This window comes from Myotis yumanensis, unplaced genomic scaffold, assembly GCF_028538775.1.
Source record: "Myotis yumanensis isolate MYYU_CA2020_CCGP unplaced genomic scaffold, mMyoYum1.0.hap1 SCAF_12, whole genome shotgun sequence".
Classification (NCBI taxonomy): domain Eukaryota; kingdom Metazoa; phylum Chordata; class Mammalia; order Chiroptera; family Vespertilionidae; genus Myotis; species Myotis yumanensis.
This window is the reverse complement of record NW_027223763.1, coordinates 42,384,583-42,402,634: the sequence shown is the minus strand read 5'-3', so window position 1 is coordinate 42,402,634 and position 18,052 is coordinate 42,384,583. Positions and strand designations below refer to the sequence as shown.

At 47.1% G+C, this 18,052-nt stretch overlaps 1 protein-coding gene across 6 annotated transcripts in view; it reads right to left on the bottom strand.

The window, feature by feature from the left end:
• The window catches only part of TRPM3 (transient receptor potential cation channel subfamily M member 3), a 773,499-nt gene that overhangs the window by 67,477 nt on the left and 687,970 nt on the right, over nucleotides 1-18,052 (bottom strand). For all 6 annotated transcript variants that reach the window (XM_070431513.1, XM_070431508.1, XM_070431509.1 and 3 more), the window contains 2 exons: nucleotides 11,612-11,752; nucleotides 4,716-4,844 (listed from right to left, as the gene is read on the bottom strand). In XM_070431513.1, coding sequence (XP_070287614.1) covers nucleotides 4,716-4,844; nucleotides 11,612-11,752 — 270 coding nt within the window. The remainder of the gene's footprint in view (nucleotides 1-4,715; nucleotides 4,845-11,611; nucleotides 11,753-18,052) is intronic.

Sequence of the window (18,052 nt, the reverse complement as noted above, 5' to 3'; positions counted from 1 at the left end):
CACACCAGATTCTCTACATCAACATGTCCTATCACCTCTATTTCTAAATCCAACTCAATCCAACCACTTCTCACCACCTCCACTGCTGCCACTCTATTGTAAGCTCCATCACAGCTCCCAGATGACTGCCACAGCCTTCTAACTGGCATCCCTGCCGCCACTGTTGCCTGCGCTGCCTCAACCCGTTCTCTGAGCAGCACACTCTTTACAAACGTAAGCCATGCTCTGGGTGTTGATTCCACAGTTGTATGTATAGGTAAAAACTCATCAAGCGTACCCTTACAAGTTGTTCATTTCTTTACAAGTAAATTACACCTCAATTTAAAAAGAGACTTGAGAGATAAACAAGAACAGTAAATACTAAAGCCAATTTTGATAATTGAGTGCTTCAATCATCTGATGCTTTCATTACAGAGAAAGATCCAAGCTCCTTGATGTGACCTCATTTGATGGCCCACCATACTCTCCTCATTCCCCATCCTGCAGCCATGGCGGTCTGCTCTTTAGCATGGCAAATGCATTCTAGGCGCAGGCCATTGGCACTTGTTCCTTCTGTTGGGCATTTTTCTTCTCCCAGATTTTTACATGTTTGGCTTCTCCTCATCCTCATCCTCAAGGTCTCTGCTCACGTTTTTCCTTCTTAGGCGACCTTCCTTGAGAGCCCTCCCTGCAGTCGTCTCCACAGCCCCAAGTCACTCTCTGTTACTCTATTCTATTTTTTGAAGATTTTATCACTATATGAAATTAACTTCTGTGTGCATGTATAGTATGTGTGCCTATGTGTCTGTCTGTTTATCTATCTATCTATCTATCTATCTATCTATCTATCAGGTACCTATCTATCCATCCACCATCTCTCTCCACTAGACTCTAAATTCTGAGGGTAGACCCTGTGTTCCCCAGAGCCTGTTACATAATACTCAAAAAATATTTGTGGACTGACTGATTGTTGCAAAGACAACTCACAGCAATTCTCCAGTCCCTTTACTGCTGGGTGGGGCTCCGACTGAGCTTAAATCTAGAGGAGCCTTTTTGCTCACACTCTGTGAAATAAACAGATACATAGCAGGAGTTGCCACCCATCCCATCCCACAGCCTGCCCCAGGATACGAGGAGCCAGGGAAGCCAGCCTACCGAGGCAACGTCACAGGGCTACTTTTAGGAATCATTTGTGTTTACCCCTGAGCTTCCATCTCTTTGACTTATGACCCACCCCTTTCCCAACTCAGAACCTCTCAAAGGAGAGAGAAAAGACAGGGGACAGTTCTAATCTGCAGCTATGTATTTGAATTGGCCTATCCCTCTTTATGGCTTACTTTGGCCTGAAATAATAAGGAAGGGAGGTCATTGTAAGTCAAGACGAGGGCTTGGAAGGCTAAGCAAGCTACCAGGAGCCACCTGCTAGCCTCATTCCTAAACCAGGGTTTCTTAACCATTAGCGTACATCAGGATTACCTGGGGGACCACAGGTGGCTAGGCCCTACGCCTGGCGTTTCTGCTTCAGTTTGCCTGGTGTGGGGCTTGAGGATTTACTTTTCTAACAAATTCCCAGGTGAAGCTGGTGAACGCAGATTGAGAACCACTGCCCCCTGCATCAGGAATTCCCGCAGCTGCTGTTGTCCCCGTGGCTTCTCACCCCCACTCCACCCTACGTGGGCAAAAACATGTGTGTGCACCTGTGGGGGCAAGGAGGAGGGGGCCACGAGTTTCTCTAACCCTTTGCCCACACTTTCCTAAAAGTGTTTAACACAAGCTTTACAGTATCATTTTTTATTTATTCTTTAAAATATATATTTTTTTGATTTTTCAGAGAGGAAGGGAGAGTGAGAGAAATATCAATGATGAGAGAGAATCACTAATTGGCTGCCTCCTGCACACCCCCTACTGGGGATTGAGCCCACATCCTTGGCATGTGCCCTTGACTGGAATTGAACCCGGGACCCTTTAGTCCGCAGGTCGACGCTCTATCCACTGAGCCAAACTGGCTAGGGCTATAGTATGGCTTTTTGAACAGTGAAAATATTCTTGTGATTTCCCAACATTAAAAAAATAAAAACTGACAAGCTAACTGGCTGGAGGTGAAGCTGGAGTGGAAAGTCGAGCCCCACCCTCCGCCCCTGTCACTTCTCCAGCTGCCTCGGAGGCACCTCTCAGGCTCGAGGAGGATCCCGGTTGGCACCCACTGAAAGAACAATGGGCGGGTCTAGCGGGGGGACTAGTCAAGTTTAAGACCTAGTCCCCTTTCCAGCTGTGGAATACAGAAAAATAGCCCAAACAAACCTGGAGTCTTACCAGTACTTTCCATGACAGTAAAGTGGGGATGTCAGAACAGCCCCGTTGACCTCACAGTGGTGGGGAGGACCCCATGAGACAATGTCTACCAGCACATGCTGTAAACAGTCCCGCGCCATTAAGGGATTACCGTGGCTTGTTGGGGTGACTACACACAGAAGTATGTGGTTCTGGGAATGGGAGGGCAGCTTGCGAAACCACAAAGCCTTGTATATCCCTCCTCAGAAGCCTGCAAACTTGGCCATGTTTCCAGGGTCTTGCACCTGAGATCTTGCGGGCCTGGGGCCTGCGTGCTGACTGTGAGGAGGGACCTGTGGGGTCTTTGCTCTCTTGGCAGCTGAGCGTTTCTCGAAGGGGTTCAGGGCCACGGGGTGGGCAGGAGGGGGCTGCCTCCCCAGGCTGAAGAGGAAAAGGTCAGACACTGAAGTGGTAGGTCCTCCGACCTCACAGCTTCCTCAGAAGCCAGGGCTCTCCTGCTGAACCCCGCTAACCCCCCGCTGACCCCCCGCTGACCCCTGCTGACCCGGGCTCCGAGCCCTCTGCTATTACATGCCACCTCAGGAGAAATGGATACGCAGCCCGAGGTTCCTGGCAGCCCGCCTGCTTGGCCGCGTCTTCCAGAACAGGCTGTGGAGTACAGGCTGCTCCCTGTCTTCTTCCAGTCCCGTCCCTGGAGAGAGTCCAGCCTCCTTGCTCTAGTCTTTCCCTTTTCTGCTTATCGCAGGGAAGGAGGAGCATCTGGGCATCAAATCACAGGGGAGCGAGCTGCCACTTTGCAGAGACCAAGTCCTTAGCGGGAGGAGGTCTCAGTTCTCAGAGAGCCGCGCAAAGACCAGGGCAAATACATGCAAAAAGCCACACCCTGGTCAGGAAGTAGAGGCCTATGGACTGGTCAGAGCAAGGCAAGAGGGCAAGGCATTAAAAATAAATAAGTCGAGTCCCTTATAAAATGGGAGTAGTGTACCCACAGCCAAACTCTCAGGATGGGGGCATGCTGGTTAGAGTTTAAATATTCCCAAAGCAGTTTAGAAACCCAAGAGAAGGGCTTGAAATATACACACACACTAGTATATGAGAATTTTTTTACGTTCTCAATAGGAAGGGGTCTAATAAATACTGCATCTTTCCCTCTATGGGAGAACATTCTAGAGCTGAGACCTAAGCTAGTAAGGGCCTTTTAACCTGTTTTTGTAATGAAAACAATGGTGGATTTGTGGATTCGCAGGAATCCTTTTTCCCGTGGAACTCAATATATTTCCCCACTCACTGTAGTACAGGGAGGAGGATGTTCAGGATAGTGGGAGCAGGAGACTTGACAGGAACATTCTTTCAGGAAAGGCCTCTCCTGCAGTGCAGTGTCAGGGGGAAACACAGAGGAATCATACCCACAAGCCTGCCTTCCCTATGGGTTTGGGAACGGGAGCTTGGGGAGGCTTTGACTAGGGTTGCAGCGCCCTCTGGTGGACTGTTCACTTATTTGAGCAGTTGTGAATGTGATGGCCTCTGAGGCTGACTTAACTCTCATGTGGGGGTGGTGTTATGATGGCTCCTTTAACTCCACGGGGGATGGGGGGTTGGGGGGGGCGAAGAGAGGGACCTACACTCTCAACCTGAAGGGTGAGAAATATGCTCAGTTCACTCCAGTGATGCCCGGGGCTGGTGCCCAGCAAGTATATAACAAATAGTGAGAAGGAATAAATCAGAGAACAAATTAACTTCCTAGAGCAGGTGAAACGCACTTGGAGAATCATAGGTATTGGCGAACCCTGTCCAAAGAAACACCCAGAGGGAGGGGTTTGCAATGGGAGTTAAAATCGGAAAGATTTAAAGATTAAAAAAAAGATAAAAAGTGGAAAAACTTAAAAAGTCATGTTTATAGGGAGAAGTAAACACTTTTGTAAACAGCCCAGCCAGTGTGGATCAGTGGTTGAGCATTGACCTATGAACCAGGTAGTCACGGTTCGATTCCCCGTCAGGGCACATGCCTGGGTTGCCAGCTCAATTCCCAGTGTGGGGCATGTAGGAGGCAGCCAACCAATGGTTTTTCTCGCATCATTGATGTTTCTACCTCTCTCTCCCTCTCCCTCTCCCTTCCTCTCTGAAATCAATAAAAATATATTTAAAAACAAACACACCTGTAAACAGTGTTGAAAACAACTTGAGGGATTCCTCGGGCAAATGCTATGTGAGCAGGAAATGGACTAATCCTTGGGGCTCATGGAGTGACAACCCTGGAAACACACTGGAGGCCTCCCCCGGGGTTGCCTGCAGCCCTCGAAGCCACGTCCACATTTCTGTGGCCACAGTAGAGAACATTAATGTTCTGGATTTGCTTGGATCAGGAGCGTCCCCCTCTCCCCTCCATGCACAGATGTAACCAACCACCGTCTTTTCCCTCAGTTCTTTTTTATGAAAGTGGTTACCTCTCTCATCTTCTCTATTCCCAGGGTGAAAATGTAGGAAATGACGATCCATTCCTGGGTGGAAGGCCAGCGCTCCATCTTCACTAACACGATATAGTTGAAGAGCATCAGGTATCCGATGTACGCCAGCTGTAAGGAAACACAATACGGTGCTCTGGCTGCGAAGGCCCGGGAGCCCTGCCCTTGGGCAAGGCTACCTCACAGCAGGACAAGAAAAAGGTCAGCGAGCGGGACTCGGAACTCATGAATTTCAAAGCTCTAAACTCTCCAAAGGATATAAAAAGATGGTAACATTGGAAATAATTTGATATGCAATCTCCCTTTTGACTCTTACATTTGTCTCTGTGTCATGAAGCATCACTTCTTTTTGCAAGAACCCAGGCTCTCATGTCTCCTTGGCTAAAAAGGGAACCTCTTCGCCCCAGAGCTGCGCCTCCTCATGCGTGAGCTCGAGGTTCTTGAACTAGGGCAGCACAGTGGATCATTGCCTAATGAGTGCCAGGTGGATTGAATGTCGGTAAGAAGGAAAAGAAGACGCTTGCTATACTTGTAAATCGGTCAAGCCAACACAAAAATAGCCTGGACTTTATCTAGAAGCCTGACTTGAATTCTCTTCTGAGATACTGTCTCTTTCCCCCCACCTCCTCCTACCTTAGGATGGTTGGCCTGACAGTGCCCTGGCAGGGTTTTACCTGTTTCTCATTGCACCACCTTCCTGCCCTATTCAAGTTGGAATATTCCTTCCTGGTTTCTGCTTCTTTGAAACAAAACAAGAGAAAACAAAGCAATGTTTTCGAGAGAAATGGCCGACTGTGTGGCCATTCTGTGTGGCTGAGTGTAGCTTGGAGTGAGCTCATTGAGGCACTGGCATCAGAGACTGAACCCTGTTGGGACTGGCTGGCTCGCTCGCTGGGTGTCCCTGGGAGCCTTGGGGTTCAGGTTTGGTGACATCCCTGGTGGATTCAGTTATGTCTACATGGCCGGAATGTAGGAGGGCTGGTGGATTCTTGCACAGGAGCTGGGAGCCTAGGAGGGAAGACTCACCTAGGAGGAATGGCATATAAGTTAAACCTTTTCTAGGCAAAGTTCAAGCTGAGGAAGGCACTTGCTGGCTTCAAGGGCCTGAGGGGCTGTGAGTAGGAAGGAAGAGTGAGTTTATTCAAATCTGTACTCTTTGGAGCCTACATAGCAAATGGGACACAATGTGGGCAAAAGATGGAGGCCTTGAGGTTCTGGAGATACAGACTGACTCTGCAGCCCTGGGGGCAGTTTGGAAGGTGGAGAAAGGGGTAGTGTGACTGCGAGATACAAGGAGAAACTGGCAGCCTACAGAGCTAGAGAAATGCTGCTTTTTCTACTAATGGGCTTTCTTTCTTTTTTCTTTTCCTTCTTCCCTTCCTTCTTCCCTCCCTCCCTCTTTTTTGTTCTTTCTCCTGTAAATGCATAGATTTTTTATATGAGTCAAAGGTGTTTTCGGAGATCCTATTCTGTTGACACATTTATAAATACAGCTGTATAATTTCTCATCTCTTGAAGGGTAGGCATTTAGGTTGGGGTACAGTGAGATCACATATGGCAGCAGGAGAGAAGTTTTGGAGGTGTTCGAGGGCCCAGAGGGCTCATTCTCCACCTGGGAGGTTTGTTCGTGTACACCCACCCCCTCAGGGACTGTCATTTTAACCCACGTCTCACTTCCTCCCCCACTCCCTCAGGATCATTAGCACATTGTGAATGCCTCACCTGAAAAGAGTCTACTCAACCTGAAATCCTGTGGGGCGGTGTTTAAAATGGCATTTGGTTCACCTGGTTGCTGTTTATCCTCACACACTCTAGTCCCCGTGCATATGGCATTTTACAAGTGGTAAAAATGGACTTCGATGGTTAAACTCTAAAATGTACTCTCAGCCTCCTTCTGACCTGAAGTCCTTCTCCCTTTCTTGTTGCTTCCTTCTCCTGTTGGATCATATTCTATTACTTCTAGGTGAAATGAATCTTGTTAACTGCCCCTGGTGTTTATCATTTTACCCAGTTCATTGCAAGACATTACAAAGCATTATCTTCTCTTGTCACATGTAGGCCCAGTGACACACAACTTCTTTCAGGACCTCTGCATGTTAGTACTTAAGTACAGGCAAACAACCGGAGATCTTGCAGTTCAGTTCCAGACCACTGCAATGAAGCAGGGATCACAGTAAAGCCAATCATCACCTTTTTCCTGGGGGAGGGTCTTGCCTTCAATTTGTAAGAGACACAGCATCTGGGAAGGGCAAAACGAGGTGTGCCTGTAACTCCTCCCACCTGCCTCTGTGCTCCAAACACGGGCCTAGCGCCGTGGTCGGCAAACTGCGGCTCGCGAGCCACATGCGGCTCTTTGGCCCCTTGAGTGTGGCTCTTCCTAAGCCTTAGGAGTACCCTAATTAAGTTAATAACAATGTGCCTACCTATATAGTTTAAGTTTAAAAAATTTGGCTCTCAAAAGAAATTTCAGTCGTTGTACTATTGATATTTGGCTCTGTTGACTAATGAGTTTGCCGACCACTGGTAGCGTATTTGTTTGGTGGAAGGAATAGTGTTTGGCGAAAGGAATGTAGACACAGAAGTCAGTCAAACTTGGATTTCAGTCCTATCTCAAGTAGTTGATGGCTGCATCATTTTGTGATTTCACTTCACCTGCCTGGACCTCCATTCTGGGAAATGGAGATGACTGCTCCTGGCTTTACAGAGCTTTTGAAAGGTTTGGGGTGTTTGTGAGAGGGGATATGCATTTAGCTCCTGACGCAGTGCAGAGGTTCAATGGATGGTGGCTAACCTCCACGAGTAGGGCTTTAAGCACGTTTAACAGCACAATAGAGGAGCAGCCGCTGTGCTGGAAACAACCTACCTTAGAACTTGCTGAGATTCATGGAGCTGGCTGCAGACTTCAACATGACATACTTTAATGGTGTGTGTGTGTGTGTGTGTGTGTGTGTGTGTGTATTCACACACACATTTTGTGAGTTTTAACAAACTCTATGTAGAATGTCAAAGCTTTGAAAAGGAATATAACCTTATGATTCTTAGTTAAGGCAGCGGGAATCCTATAAGAATTGGTATGCTTATATAACCTTTTTAGAAATTTTCCATTAACCAAGGTGTATGACTCCTAAACCATGAAATGCAAGCACCAAAGCCTGCTGCAGCTGCCTGTGGATCCCGGTGGGGCTGCGCCATTCCTTGCCTCCTTTTCCTACTGCCCCTAGAGAGTGGAGGGGGCACATGGCGTTTTTATAGGAAGGAGTCCGATCCTGCTGACCAGGGCACATGCCCTGCCCTCTGACCTGGGGCCATGTCACACCTTGAATTTGCATCCTCTCTAGCTGGGCACTTGAAGCCAGCTCTGATCACAGACATGGCCTGTGAGCCAGTTGGGTCTCTCCCTCCTTTCCTCTTGGAGCAGAAGGGGACCCAACCTGCTCCTCCGGAAACTCGCTATGACAAAGAAGTGTCGTTACGTGCAAGTGAGGTGTGTTCCACTTTCAGGACCTTGAGCGTGTAGAAGGAGATACTTTTGGAATTAAGGCTGGGAAACACTCTTACAGAAGAGAACACCACAAAAGCACATGGCCCTGTTGACCTAAAGCTGACTTTTACGGTGAAGCATCCCTGGAGATTTAAAAGGTTGACACCCCCCATCTCCATTTACTTCCTTGAGGTTGGGTTTGGTCAATACATAAATATGGATTTCTGAAAACCGTGTAAACACAATCGAACATGCCTGGAGCATCCAGTCTGATGGGATTCCTGAGGCTGATCCAGCCAGCCAGGCGGAAGGAGCGGATACGCCCCCACCCCTCAGAGAGGCGGCTTCCCCGCCAGCGCCTATGAAACAAGGGAAGCAGTGCATCCCATTTCCCGGACCACCAGGCTCACCTGGGAAGCTTGTTACACACACAGCTCCTCAGGCTCCTCTCCCTGCACACTCAATTTAGTGGGTCTGTGATGGGGCCCGGATTTGCATTTCCAACAAATCCCTTATCATGATGGAAACACTGGGCTAAAAAGTAGCCCTCCGTCGGGGGTGGTGGTTGCCAGTTCTGGCTGCTCATTGCGACTGCCGGGGAGCTCTGAAATATCCTGGTGCCCAGGCTGTGCCCCAGACGAATGCTGTCAGAATTTCATCAATGTGTAGCCAAGGCAGAGAACCACAAGGCATTTGTGATTTAAAAACCTTCTTGGCTAACAACTTGCCTCAGATGAAAAAATGGGGACTGGAGTAATTGAGGAAATAAAATGATTACAGAACACAGGTCAAGAAAAAAAGAGAAATGCCTGGGAAGGACCAGAGAAGGGAGCTCTTCATAAAGGGATGGGTAATTCTCCTATTGGCTTGGTTTCTGCTCTCAGTCCGGGACCTGCAAATGTTGTGTAAAGGGCCAGAGAGTTCATTTTTAACGCTTTGTTGACCTGATGGGCTCTGAAGCAAGTAATCCACTCAATAGCATAAAAGCAGCCAGGGTGTAGGTCTGTGGTTGGCAAACCGCAGCTTGCGAGCCACATGCGGCTCTTTGGCCCCTTCAATGTGGCTCTTCCACAAAATACCATGTGCGGGCATGCACGTACAGTGCGATTGAAACTTCGTGGCCCATGTGCAGAAGTAGGTATTTTGTGGAAGAACCAGTATTTTGTGGAAGAGCCACACTGAAGGGGCCAAAGAGCCGCATGTGGCTCGCAAGCCGCGGTTTGCCGAGCTGCAGTTTGCCCACCACTGGTGTAGGTGAATGAGTCAATTGGCTGTGTTCTAATAAAACTTTATTTATGGACACTGCAATGTAAATTTTATATAATTTTTATGTGTCACAGAGTATCCTTCCTTTGATTTTGTTTCAACTCTTTAAGAATGTAAATCCATTCTTAGCTCACAGGCCACAACAACAGGCAGTGGCTGGATTGGCCCGTGGGTTCCAGCTCATCAAGCCCTATTCTAGGCGAGACACCAGGGCAGCCCTGAATAAGAGGAAGGAAAGACCTGAGCAAAATGCAGTGAAAATATTTCCTTGATGAAACTATTAGATTCGGGAAAGTGTATATGAACACCTAGAACAGTGCCTCATAGTAGGTGTTCAATAACTGATACTTCATTATTGTTGAGTGGGCGGATGAATGAAACACTAACTCTTGCTCCGCAGTGGGACTAGCCTAGGAAGAACAAGGTGCTCTCAGGCACTGTTCTCAGTGCTTTACACTTTTTAACACATCCAATCTTTACTAAACCTCCTACAGCAGGCACTGTGATTACCCCCAATCTTAAGAAAGCTGGGGACAGAGTACTAAAGGAACTGGCTTGAAGTCATAAGTTACTTTACTAAGACGGGATTTCTACTCAGGCTGTCTGACTCCCAAGTCCATGCTTGTCACTACTAAGGTGTTTTCTGCAAGCTAAAAATAACCAACATCTGTATATACACATGCATAGAAATAATCTTTCCATGCCTTCGTTATTATTTTTTAAGAGGGAATTAAAAAAATATTAATATATTTAAATTTTGCTTCCCTGAAAAAAGCCCAATCTTTATATTTTGATAATATCCCATCCTCTCTCAAGGCTGTACGTTCAAGCAGGGGTTTTCAACTGGTGGCGATTTTACCCCACAAGGGGACATTTGGCAGTGTGTGGGGACAATGCACCATTGGGGCGTGAAGAGGCCAATGTGCTGCTACAACGCACAGGACAGGCCTCCTTCACCAAGAATTACTCTGCCCCAAATGTCCACAGTGCAGAGAAAGCCCCGTGTAAAGCCAGCATGCAGTGTTAGCATACAGGGCCGCACGAAAAGCACCTCATCTGGTCACTTGAGTCACTGTGGCCTCAGACTCGGGTTATCCTGTTGCTGACTCAGTGACTGGTATGTAGCTGGTTGTGTGAAAGGCCAAAAATACAGACGTACAGATGCCTCCTTCACCTGGCACAGCTCCACTGTGGCCGGAGAGAAGCAGACACGACCTGGGCCACAGCTCAAACTTAAAATATCGTTGAAAAGTAGAAGTAGAAACCCAACAGTCGAGCCATTTCTACCACATCAGGAGGCTGTTTCAGGGACAGTCTTTCACCTTAGGGGCAGGAAATGTCTGCAGGGTGTGCTCACTGAACAGTATTTGCCATGATTGCAGTTTGCTTTCGTAGTTGTTGCTGCTTCGTTTGCATGTTAACTGGGTCAGAGCAAGAAAGGTTGTCCGATGACACTACCAGACGGGGAGTGATGACACACTAACGCGACTCATCGTCAGTGGTGTTACTCCTACCCCTCTGCTCAGCCCATACGCACCAACGTCCCCCAAACCCAGCGCTGGCATCTAAAATAGGCAACTCTGAAGCCCTGGCCGGGTAACTCAGTTGGTTAGAGAGTTGTCCTGATATGCCATGGTTGCAGGTTTGATCCCTGGTCAGGGCACAGACAAGAATCAACCATTGAATGCATAAATAAGTGGAACAACAAAAATCAATGTCTCTCTCTCTCTTCCTCCCCCCCCCCCCCCAAAAAAACAAAACAAACAAGCAAAAAATACGCAACCAGGAACTCTAATCCAGTGCTCATCCACCTAGAACAGGGAAGCATTTTATAAAATGACATCTATTTTCCTGCTAGACTAGATTCATACTCATCTCACCTCTATTTCTGTAAGTTCTCGCTTTTACTATTTATTTTTCTGCGAGGAGCAGAAATGTAGATGGAAGCTGGCTCACAGACTCCACAAGTCTTTCTAAGCGATTGGAAAAAGCAAGGTCTCCCTAGAGCGTTTGTTTATGCCTGTGTGGTCTTCATACCATGACTCACAGAGGGCACCACCCAGTTGCGTGAGAAGTTGACACTGGCTCCTTGTGGCCATCCCTCAGGAAGAAGAAAAGGCAAGACACTTACAGTGTAGAACCAGAACTTCACGATGGGGGCATTGTAGAACTCGTAGATTTTTCTGCCCAAGGGGATTAACCGGTGCCTGCTCTGAACTTCTTCTTCATCCTTCTTCCTAGAAGATTCCCCGTTGCTTCGTCCCAACATTGCCTGCAGAGGGAGAGAATGAATACCATCACAGCAAGGCTCTGGAGGTCATGGAGTTCAATGTGTTCGTTTACACAGGAGGAAAATATGCTCATAGAACCTAAGGCTTTGTCCAAGGCTCCCAGAGAGTTAGAGACTGTGCCTTTCCTACATGTGAATTTTTTTTCTCTCTCATTTTTAAAAAATATGTTTTTGTTGATTTCAAAGAGAGGGAGGGAGAGGGAAAGAGTAGAAACATCAAGAGAATCATTCATTGGCTGCCTCCTGCACCCCTCCCTGCACCCCCCCCCACCCCCAATGGGGATTGAGCTCATAACCTGGGCATGTGCCCTGACTGGGAATTGAACCGTGACCTCCTGGTTCATAGGTCGACACTCAACCACTGAGCCACACTGGCCGGGCACCATATATGTGCGTTTGCATTATACATATAATCTGGCATGGAAGCCCTTAGGGATATTTCTTGACCATTCTAGTCTCTTCCACCCTGGGGACCTCTGGAAGATGTGAGTGACGGGAGAATTCTGAGAGGAAGAAAGAGTGTTGCCTGGGAAGGCCGTGACTCTGGTTTGTCTCCTAGTTCCACTCTCCCCATATATATTGTGAAACAGGCAGGTCTAGGTTCAAATTGTGTCCTCACTCATGCTAATGACGCTTAAGTCAAAGGTAAATTGGATCACTAATACCTAACTATTAGAGTGCCTAGAACTTAGTCAGGTTAGAAACATCTCCCCAACCCTTTGGCATATGCCTTGGTTACCTGATCTCAAACACCACAGAACCTCAATTACTGCTGATGTTAGTTTCCTGGACACACTGCCTTCCTCTGCGTGGCAGCGTCAACCAGGCAGGGCTAAAGCCAGGCCTGACCTGGAGAGGCCCTCATCTCAAGCTGCTGGAGCTTTCCTCAATAATTATTTCCATCTCATTCATGAAAATAGCAGCAGCAGCAACAATAATAATGATGACACATCACAGAAAGGCAGAATTTGAGAAAAGACAGACACAGGCCTGTCTGGATGGCAAGTGACAGGATGCCCCAAAGATGGCTAAGATCCTAGGGGTGAAGAGTTCCAGGCTTTGGGTCGCTCAGAGGAGCATCGAGTCCTAACTTGGACACTTGGACTCCATGGCACCTTGGACAAGTTTTTTAACCTCACTGAGACTTAGTTTCTTTGTAGAATGAGGGTAATACTAGCACCTGCTATAGGGTTGGTCTATAATCAATAAGCATCTGGCACTTAAGTATTAGCTGGTCTTTAAAGGGATCTGAGACTTTCTCAAATACTGTTGACTGAAATGATCTAGTTGATATCTCTCACCAGAAAAGAAAGTATGCTATTAGGAGTCTATTACAGCATAATTTCTTGGCTTTAATTCTTTCAATATCATTCTAAGACAAGGTTAGTTCTATAGTGTTTGGGATATAAAATTTTCATTAAATGTGAGAACAAGGTAAAACCTTTTAACTGCTTATAGACTAATTTGGGATAAGAAAAACTTGGGAATACAGGTTTGTAGTTGAGACATCAAATTAAAGAAATAACTTCTGGTTATTTTGAAGTTGAGAACACAGACAGCCCCTAGGTAATCCTGTTTTCAAACCACATTACATAAAATCCTAGTGAATAAAAGCCTAATATGCAAATTGTTCGATTGGGAGTTCATCTGCTTGCTATGACGTGTGCTGACCACCAGGGGGTGGTGCGGAACATGGTGGGCATTGGTGGCGCTGGCAGTGGGCGGCATCGGAGGCGCTGCCGGCCCCAATGGGTCCTGATGAGAGCAGGACCGTGGTAAGATGGTGGAGCAGGTGAGTGGGTGGTGCCAGGCCAAGGTGGGTACGGAGCCCAATTGCCCCACCAATCACCCCACAGACGGCGACCAGTAGTGGTGGCAGGGGCGGGGCCACCCCCCTGGCTCCCAGGCACTGAGGGAGCTGGGTGGGGGGCCAGGCCCCGATCGATCACCCCGCAGACAGTGACCAGTGGCCCACAGGCCTGATTAATAAATTAATTTAAAAAACCATTTTTAATACTTTACTTAAACTCATGAAAGACAAGCCATTTAAAAATGCATCCACTTTAGAAGATATATGAACAATAAAAGCAAAACAGGTTGTTGTATTTTTGTTTTTGTTTCACCTGCATTGCCAGATAATGTCTTGCATTTTGCCTAATAATGTCTCAACATGCCCACAGGCCCAGGGCATTGTTCTGACTCTGTTGGGAAAGCCGCTGTCCCTAGAGGTTACCCAAAGGTGCCACTCTCCAAGATGCCTAAACCCTCCAAACTGCCTTTACTCTCATCTCACTGTGTTCCCAAATAGCATTGTATTGTTGAGCACATAAATAAGCGAACAGAAGTAGGGTAATTGTGTTTATGTTACATAAATTATAAGTTATACAGGGACAAATATGTAGCCTCAGAGTTTCTTGGAGCCAGTGATCAATATTTATGAAACTCTATTGCTTTCTAGTTTGCTATATCCATCATAAAGATTGATTCAACTTACTGACCAAAATCAACTCCTAACTAGGCCAGAGTATAGAATGGTACCTATTCATTAACTCAAGGTACTTTTCTAGCCAAAGGGTCCATAAAGGAATGGAAGTTACCTTCTCCAGAAATCCTGTTGGTCACAGGCAAATCATTTGTGATTGATAGATATGTGAGTGACGTGGATATTTGAGACAATGACAAAAATAGTCAAAGCTAATATTTTATACTAGAGGCCTGGTGCATGACATTCGTGCATAGGGGACGATCCCTAGGCCTGGCCAGCGATCGAAGCACAAGCATCTGGTGTGGAAGGTCAGGCAGGTCCCAGCTGCCTTCTGGGCCCTGGGCAGCACCTGGGCCCCACATGCCCCCTTCCACCTGAGTCATGGCGCCCGAGTTCCCACGTGGAGATGTGGTGAACACGGCAGGACACCACAGGCTGAGGCGCAGCATGGGCCTCTGGGCCACCCCGCAGTGCTGCATAGAAGCTAGGTGGGCAGCACATTCTCTCCCGGCCAGCCTCACAGACCGACTCCTGCGTGAACCCACAGGGAGCCCGACCGGCCCCTGAGGGCCCGGAAGCTGCAGCCTGTCTCACCTGGAAGAGACTGCATGGGTACAGAGCAGGCTCCTCGTGGGCACCCAGCCTCAGCATGGGAGCCCTGGCGTCCTGGGGGAGGGTAGCAGGGGGAGTGAGAGCGAGCTCGGCGGACACCCCGCATTCTCACCACACCTCCATCCCCATCACCTCCGCCCCCAGATAGCCAGCGAGAGGTAGCAGCCCCCCACCCAGGTGCCGAGGGTGGTTGGTTGCTGCCACCCACCCCCAGTATGAGAGAGAGAGAGAGAAATATCGATTTGTTGTTCCACTTATTTATGTATTCATTGATTGATTCTTGTATGTGCCCTGACAGGGGATCGAACCTGCAACCCTGCGTATCAGGATGATGTGCTAACCGACTGAATAAAGCATTTTTGATATTTTATTAATTCCAGCCTAAGCAGCTTAATTTGCTGATCTTGTTAATTTCCTTCCCCAGTAGTCAAACATTTCCTTTGCCTACATTCCTTAAAGCAGAATGTAATAGGGCCAAATACAGACAAAACTGCACAATATAAACTTCAAAGATCTTTGCTGCCTGAACACCGATGTCAAGTCTGGTAAGAGCCTCTGAGGAGAACGAAGCTAGTAAACGCCACTAAAATTAGCAAAGGAAGGCTGATATTTTACGCACAGATTTGGAAGGGCCAAGAGAAACGGCCCTGTTCTAAGAGAGGAAATGCTGGTTTTACAAGGAAGCTCAGGTATTAATCCTATAAAAAGAGCAGAGGTGCAACAAGCTGCATTCTCCAGTCCTGTCCAGGATCCGAGCCAATACCAGGGTCCGAGCTGTGACAATATTTATCATTAGGGTCAAAGGAAGTCCTACCTTGAAGACAACTGCCATCCAACCCTGACTTTGCCAGCCCACAAGTCCCTTCCTTCCTTCCCTTCTCCCTGCCCTTCCAGCCTGTAGGAAGAAGATCGAGCAGCAATGACATGTTGGTGTCTTCTACTTGCGTCCTCAGTAAATAACCAGGGGCTACTCTCCAGGAAGCAGACTTTGTCTCAGCCCAGAGATGCATCTTTACTGTGGCTTCTTGAAGGGTCAGGTTCCCAAAGCTCTAGACCAGGGGTGGGGAACCTTTTTTTTTTTCTGCCAAGGGCCATTTGCAGCCATACAGAATTATCAACTTAAAAATTAGCCTGTTATATTTGGTCAAACATTTAATTTACTCACCTCTAATGCCTTGGCAGGGCCAAACCAAATGATTTCACAGGCCTTATACGGCCCGAGGGCCGGACATTCCCCACCCCTGCTTGACTGAGGAGAAGGAAGCTGCCTTCTTTGTTTTCTTCATTGAGACCCAACAAGAAAAAAATACTGCCTTCAGCTTCTGGCTACCTTCCTAAAATCCTCCCTCGAGCCTTCTTAGCAAGTATGCCAATGTCAAGGCCATGTCCTACTTGACATAGGAGTCCCATGCATCACTTTCAGATTCTCTCTGCTACATGGTAGACCAAACCAGCTGAGTGCCTACATTTGAGACTAGGACAAAAAAAAAAAAAAAAAAAATTAGCATAGCCTATCAGCTAAATTCAGGGCCAATGAAATCTCTATGCCTGGGTTCTAATGCCAGCGTTACAACTAATTAGCGGAGTACCCTTGGGCAATTAAACCTCTCTGAGTCTCAGCTTCCTCATCTGTAAGATGGGATAAGTAATAAAGGGTGTCCCAAAATTCACGCAAAAAGTAATTTTGATAGAAAACACAGGTTTATAATTAAAAATTGTAAATTTTTTATTGATTCATAAAGTATACAGTATAGGGTTACGTATGGAATAGCATATCGGGTAAATGGCCTCCACGGCATTGTTGGCACATACACACTCTTTTGTTGAAATTTTTCATGACCGAAATGCGGCTGCTCAGGCAATAACAGTTAATGGTGCTCGCTATCGCGACATGATAATCCAGTTTTTTGTGCCGTGGAGGCCATTTGCCCGATATGCTATTCCATACATAACCCTATACTGTATACTTTATGAATCAATAAAAAATTTACAATTTTTAATTATAAACCTGTGTTTTCTATCAAAATAATTTTTTGCGTGAATTTTGGGACACCCTTTTAGTACCTACCCGTGGGATTGTTGTGAGGACTCCACCAGTAGATGCATGTGAACCACTTAGCACTGTTTAATCAAGGCTTACCTCGCGCTCGACACCAGTGTACATGTTTACATGCACACTTTTTATATAGTCTCCATGCACCTGTAAGCTACTATTATTCCCATGTTAGAAGTTAAGAAACTGTGTCTGTGGTCCAGAGGAGGTGATGGGGCAGGGTTCTGGAGCCAGGGCACACACTCTTTACCCCTCCGCTGAAGCTGTCAATAAAGACCCTGTAGTACTACTGCAACGCTGCTACTCATAATCAAAATAGGTTCTATCCTTGAAGGGTGCAGAGGCCAAAAATATGGTAAGATCCTTAGGGAAGGCAGTCACCCCTATCACAGAGGGAAGTAGACGGCCAATTTTTACACATTGAAACTGAAAGCAAACATTGGCTTTAAACTCAATGAGTCAAAAGCTGTGAATGATTTATCCATCAAAAGAGTGTCCCAATGTATATACCCTGTTACACATGAGGCTGAAACTGTGCCTTAAAATAGATCTTTAGAAAGGGCCTAGTGGAAGGAAATAGTGTTTATTTGGAGGAAAACTCAATTCACAGAGGTGTCCTACTCGGATAATAATGCAAGGCCTTTTGTCACCTGAGCAAAACCAATTTTTGTTTTCTCCCCTTACAGCTTCTCTGGGTCATCACAGTGACTGGTGAGAGGGCAGGGAAGGGTGGGGCATATCAAGGAGGTCCTGTGGAGTTGTTGCTTGATGTCTCCAAAGCTATGAAGCCTTGTTTGTCCCTTTAACAGCCTGTGATATTTTTAGACCTTGGCTACAATCCAGTGGCAGTCACGCTGCTCCGGCGGGGGTTGCGGGAAGCTGTCCCATGCCCAGCTGCCCCATTTGCCCTGCAGAACAAAGCATCCATGCTCTATAATTACACCAGGAAGAGCTAAGAAAAACCTTCCATACAAACCTCAACATTCTATTAGTCCTGCATTGTGAGCCCGACCCTGAAGACAGATAAAGGCTCAGCTTCTGATCAGAAGAAGAGTTCCAGCTCAGTGAAGCCGGCTGCTCCCAAACCACCAATCTCCTTTCTTTCCTCAAGTGCTGAGGCTGCCACACCACC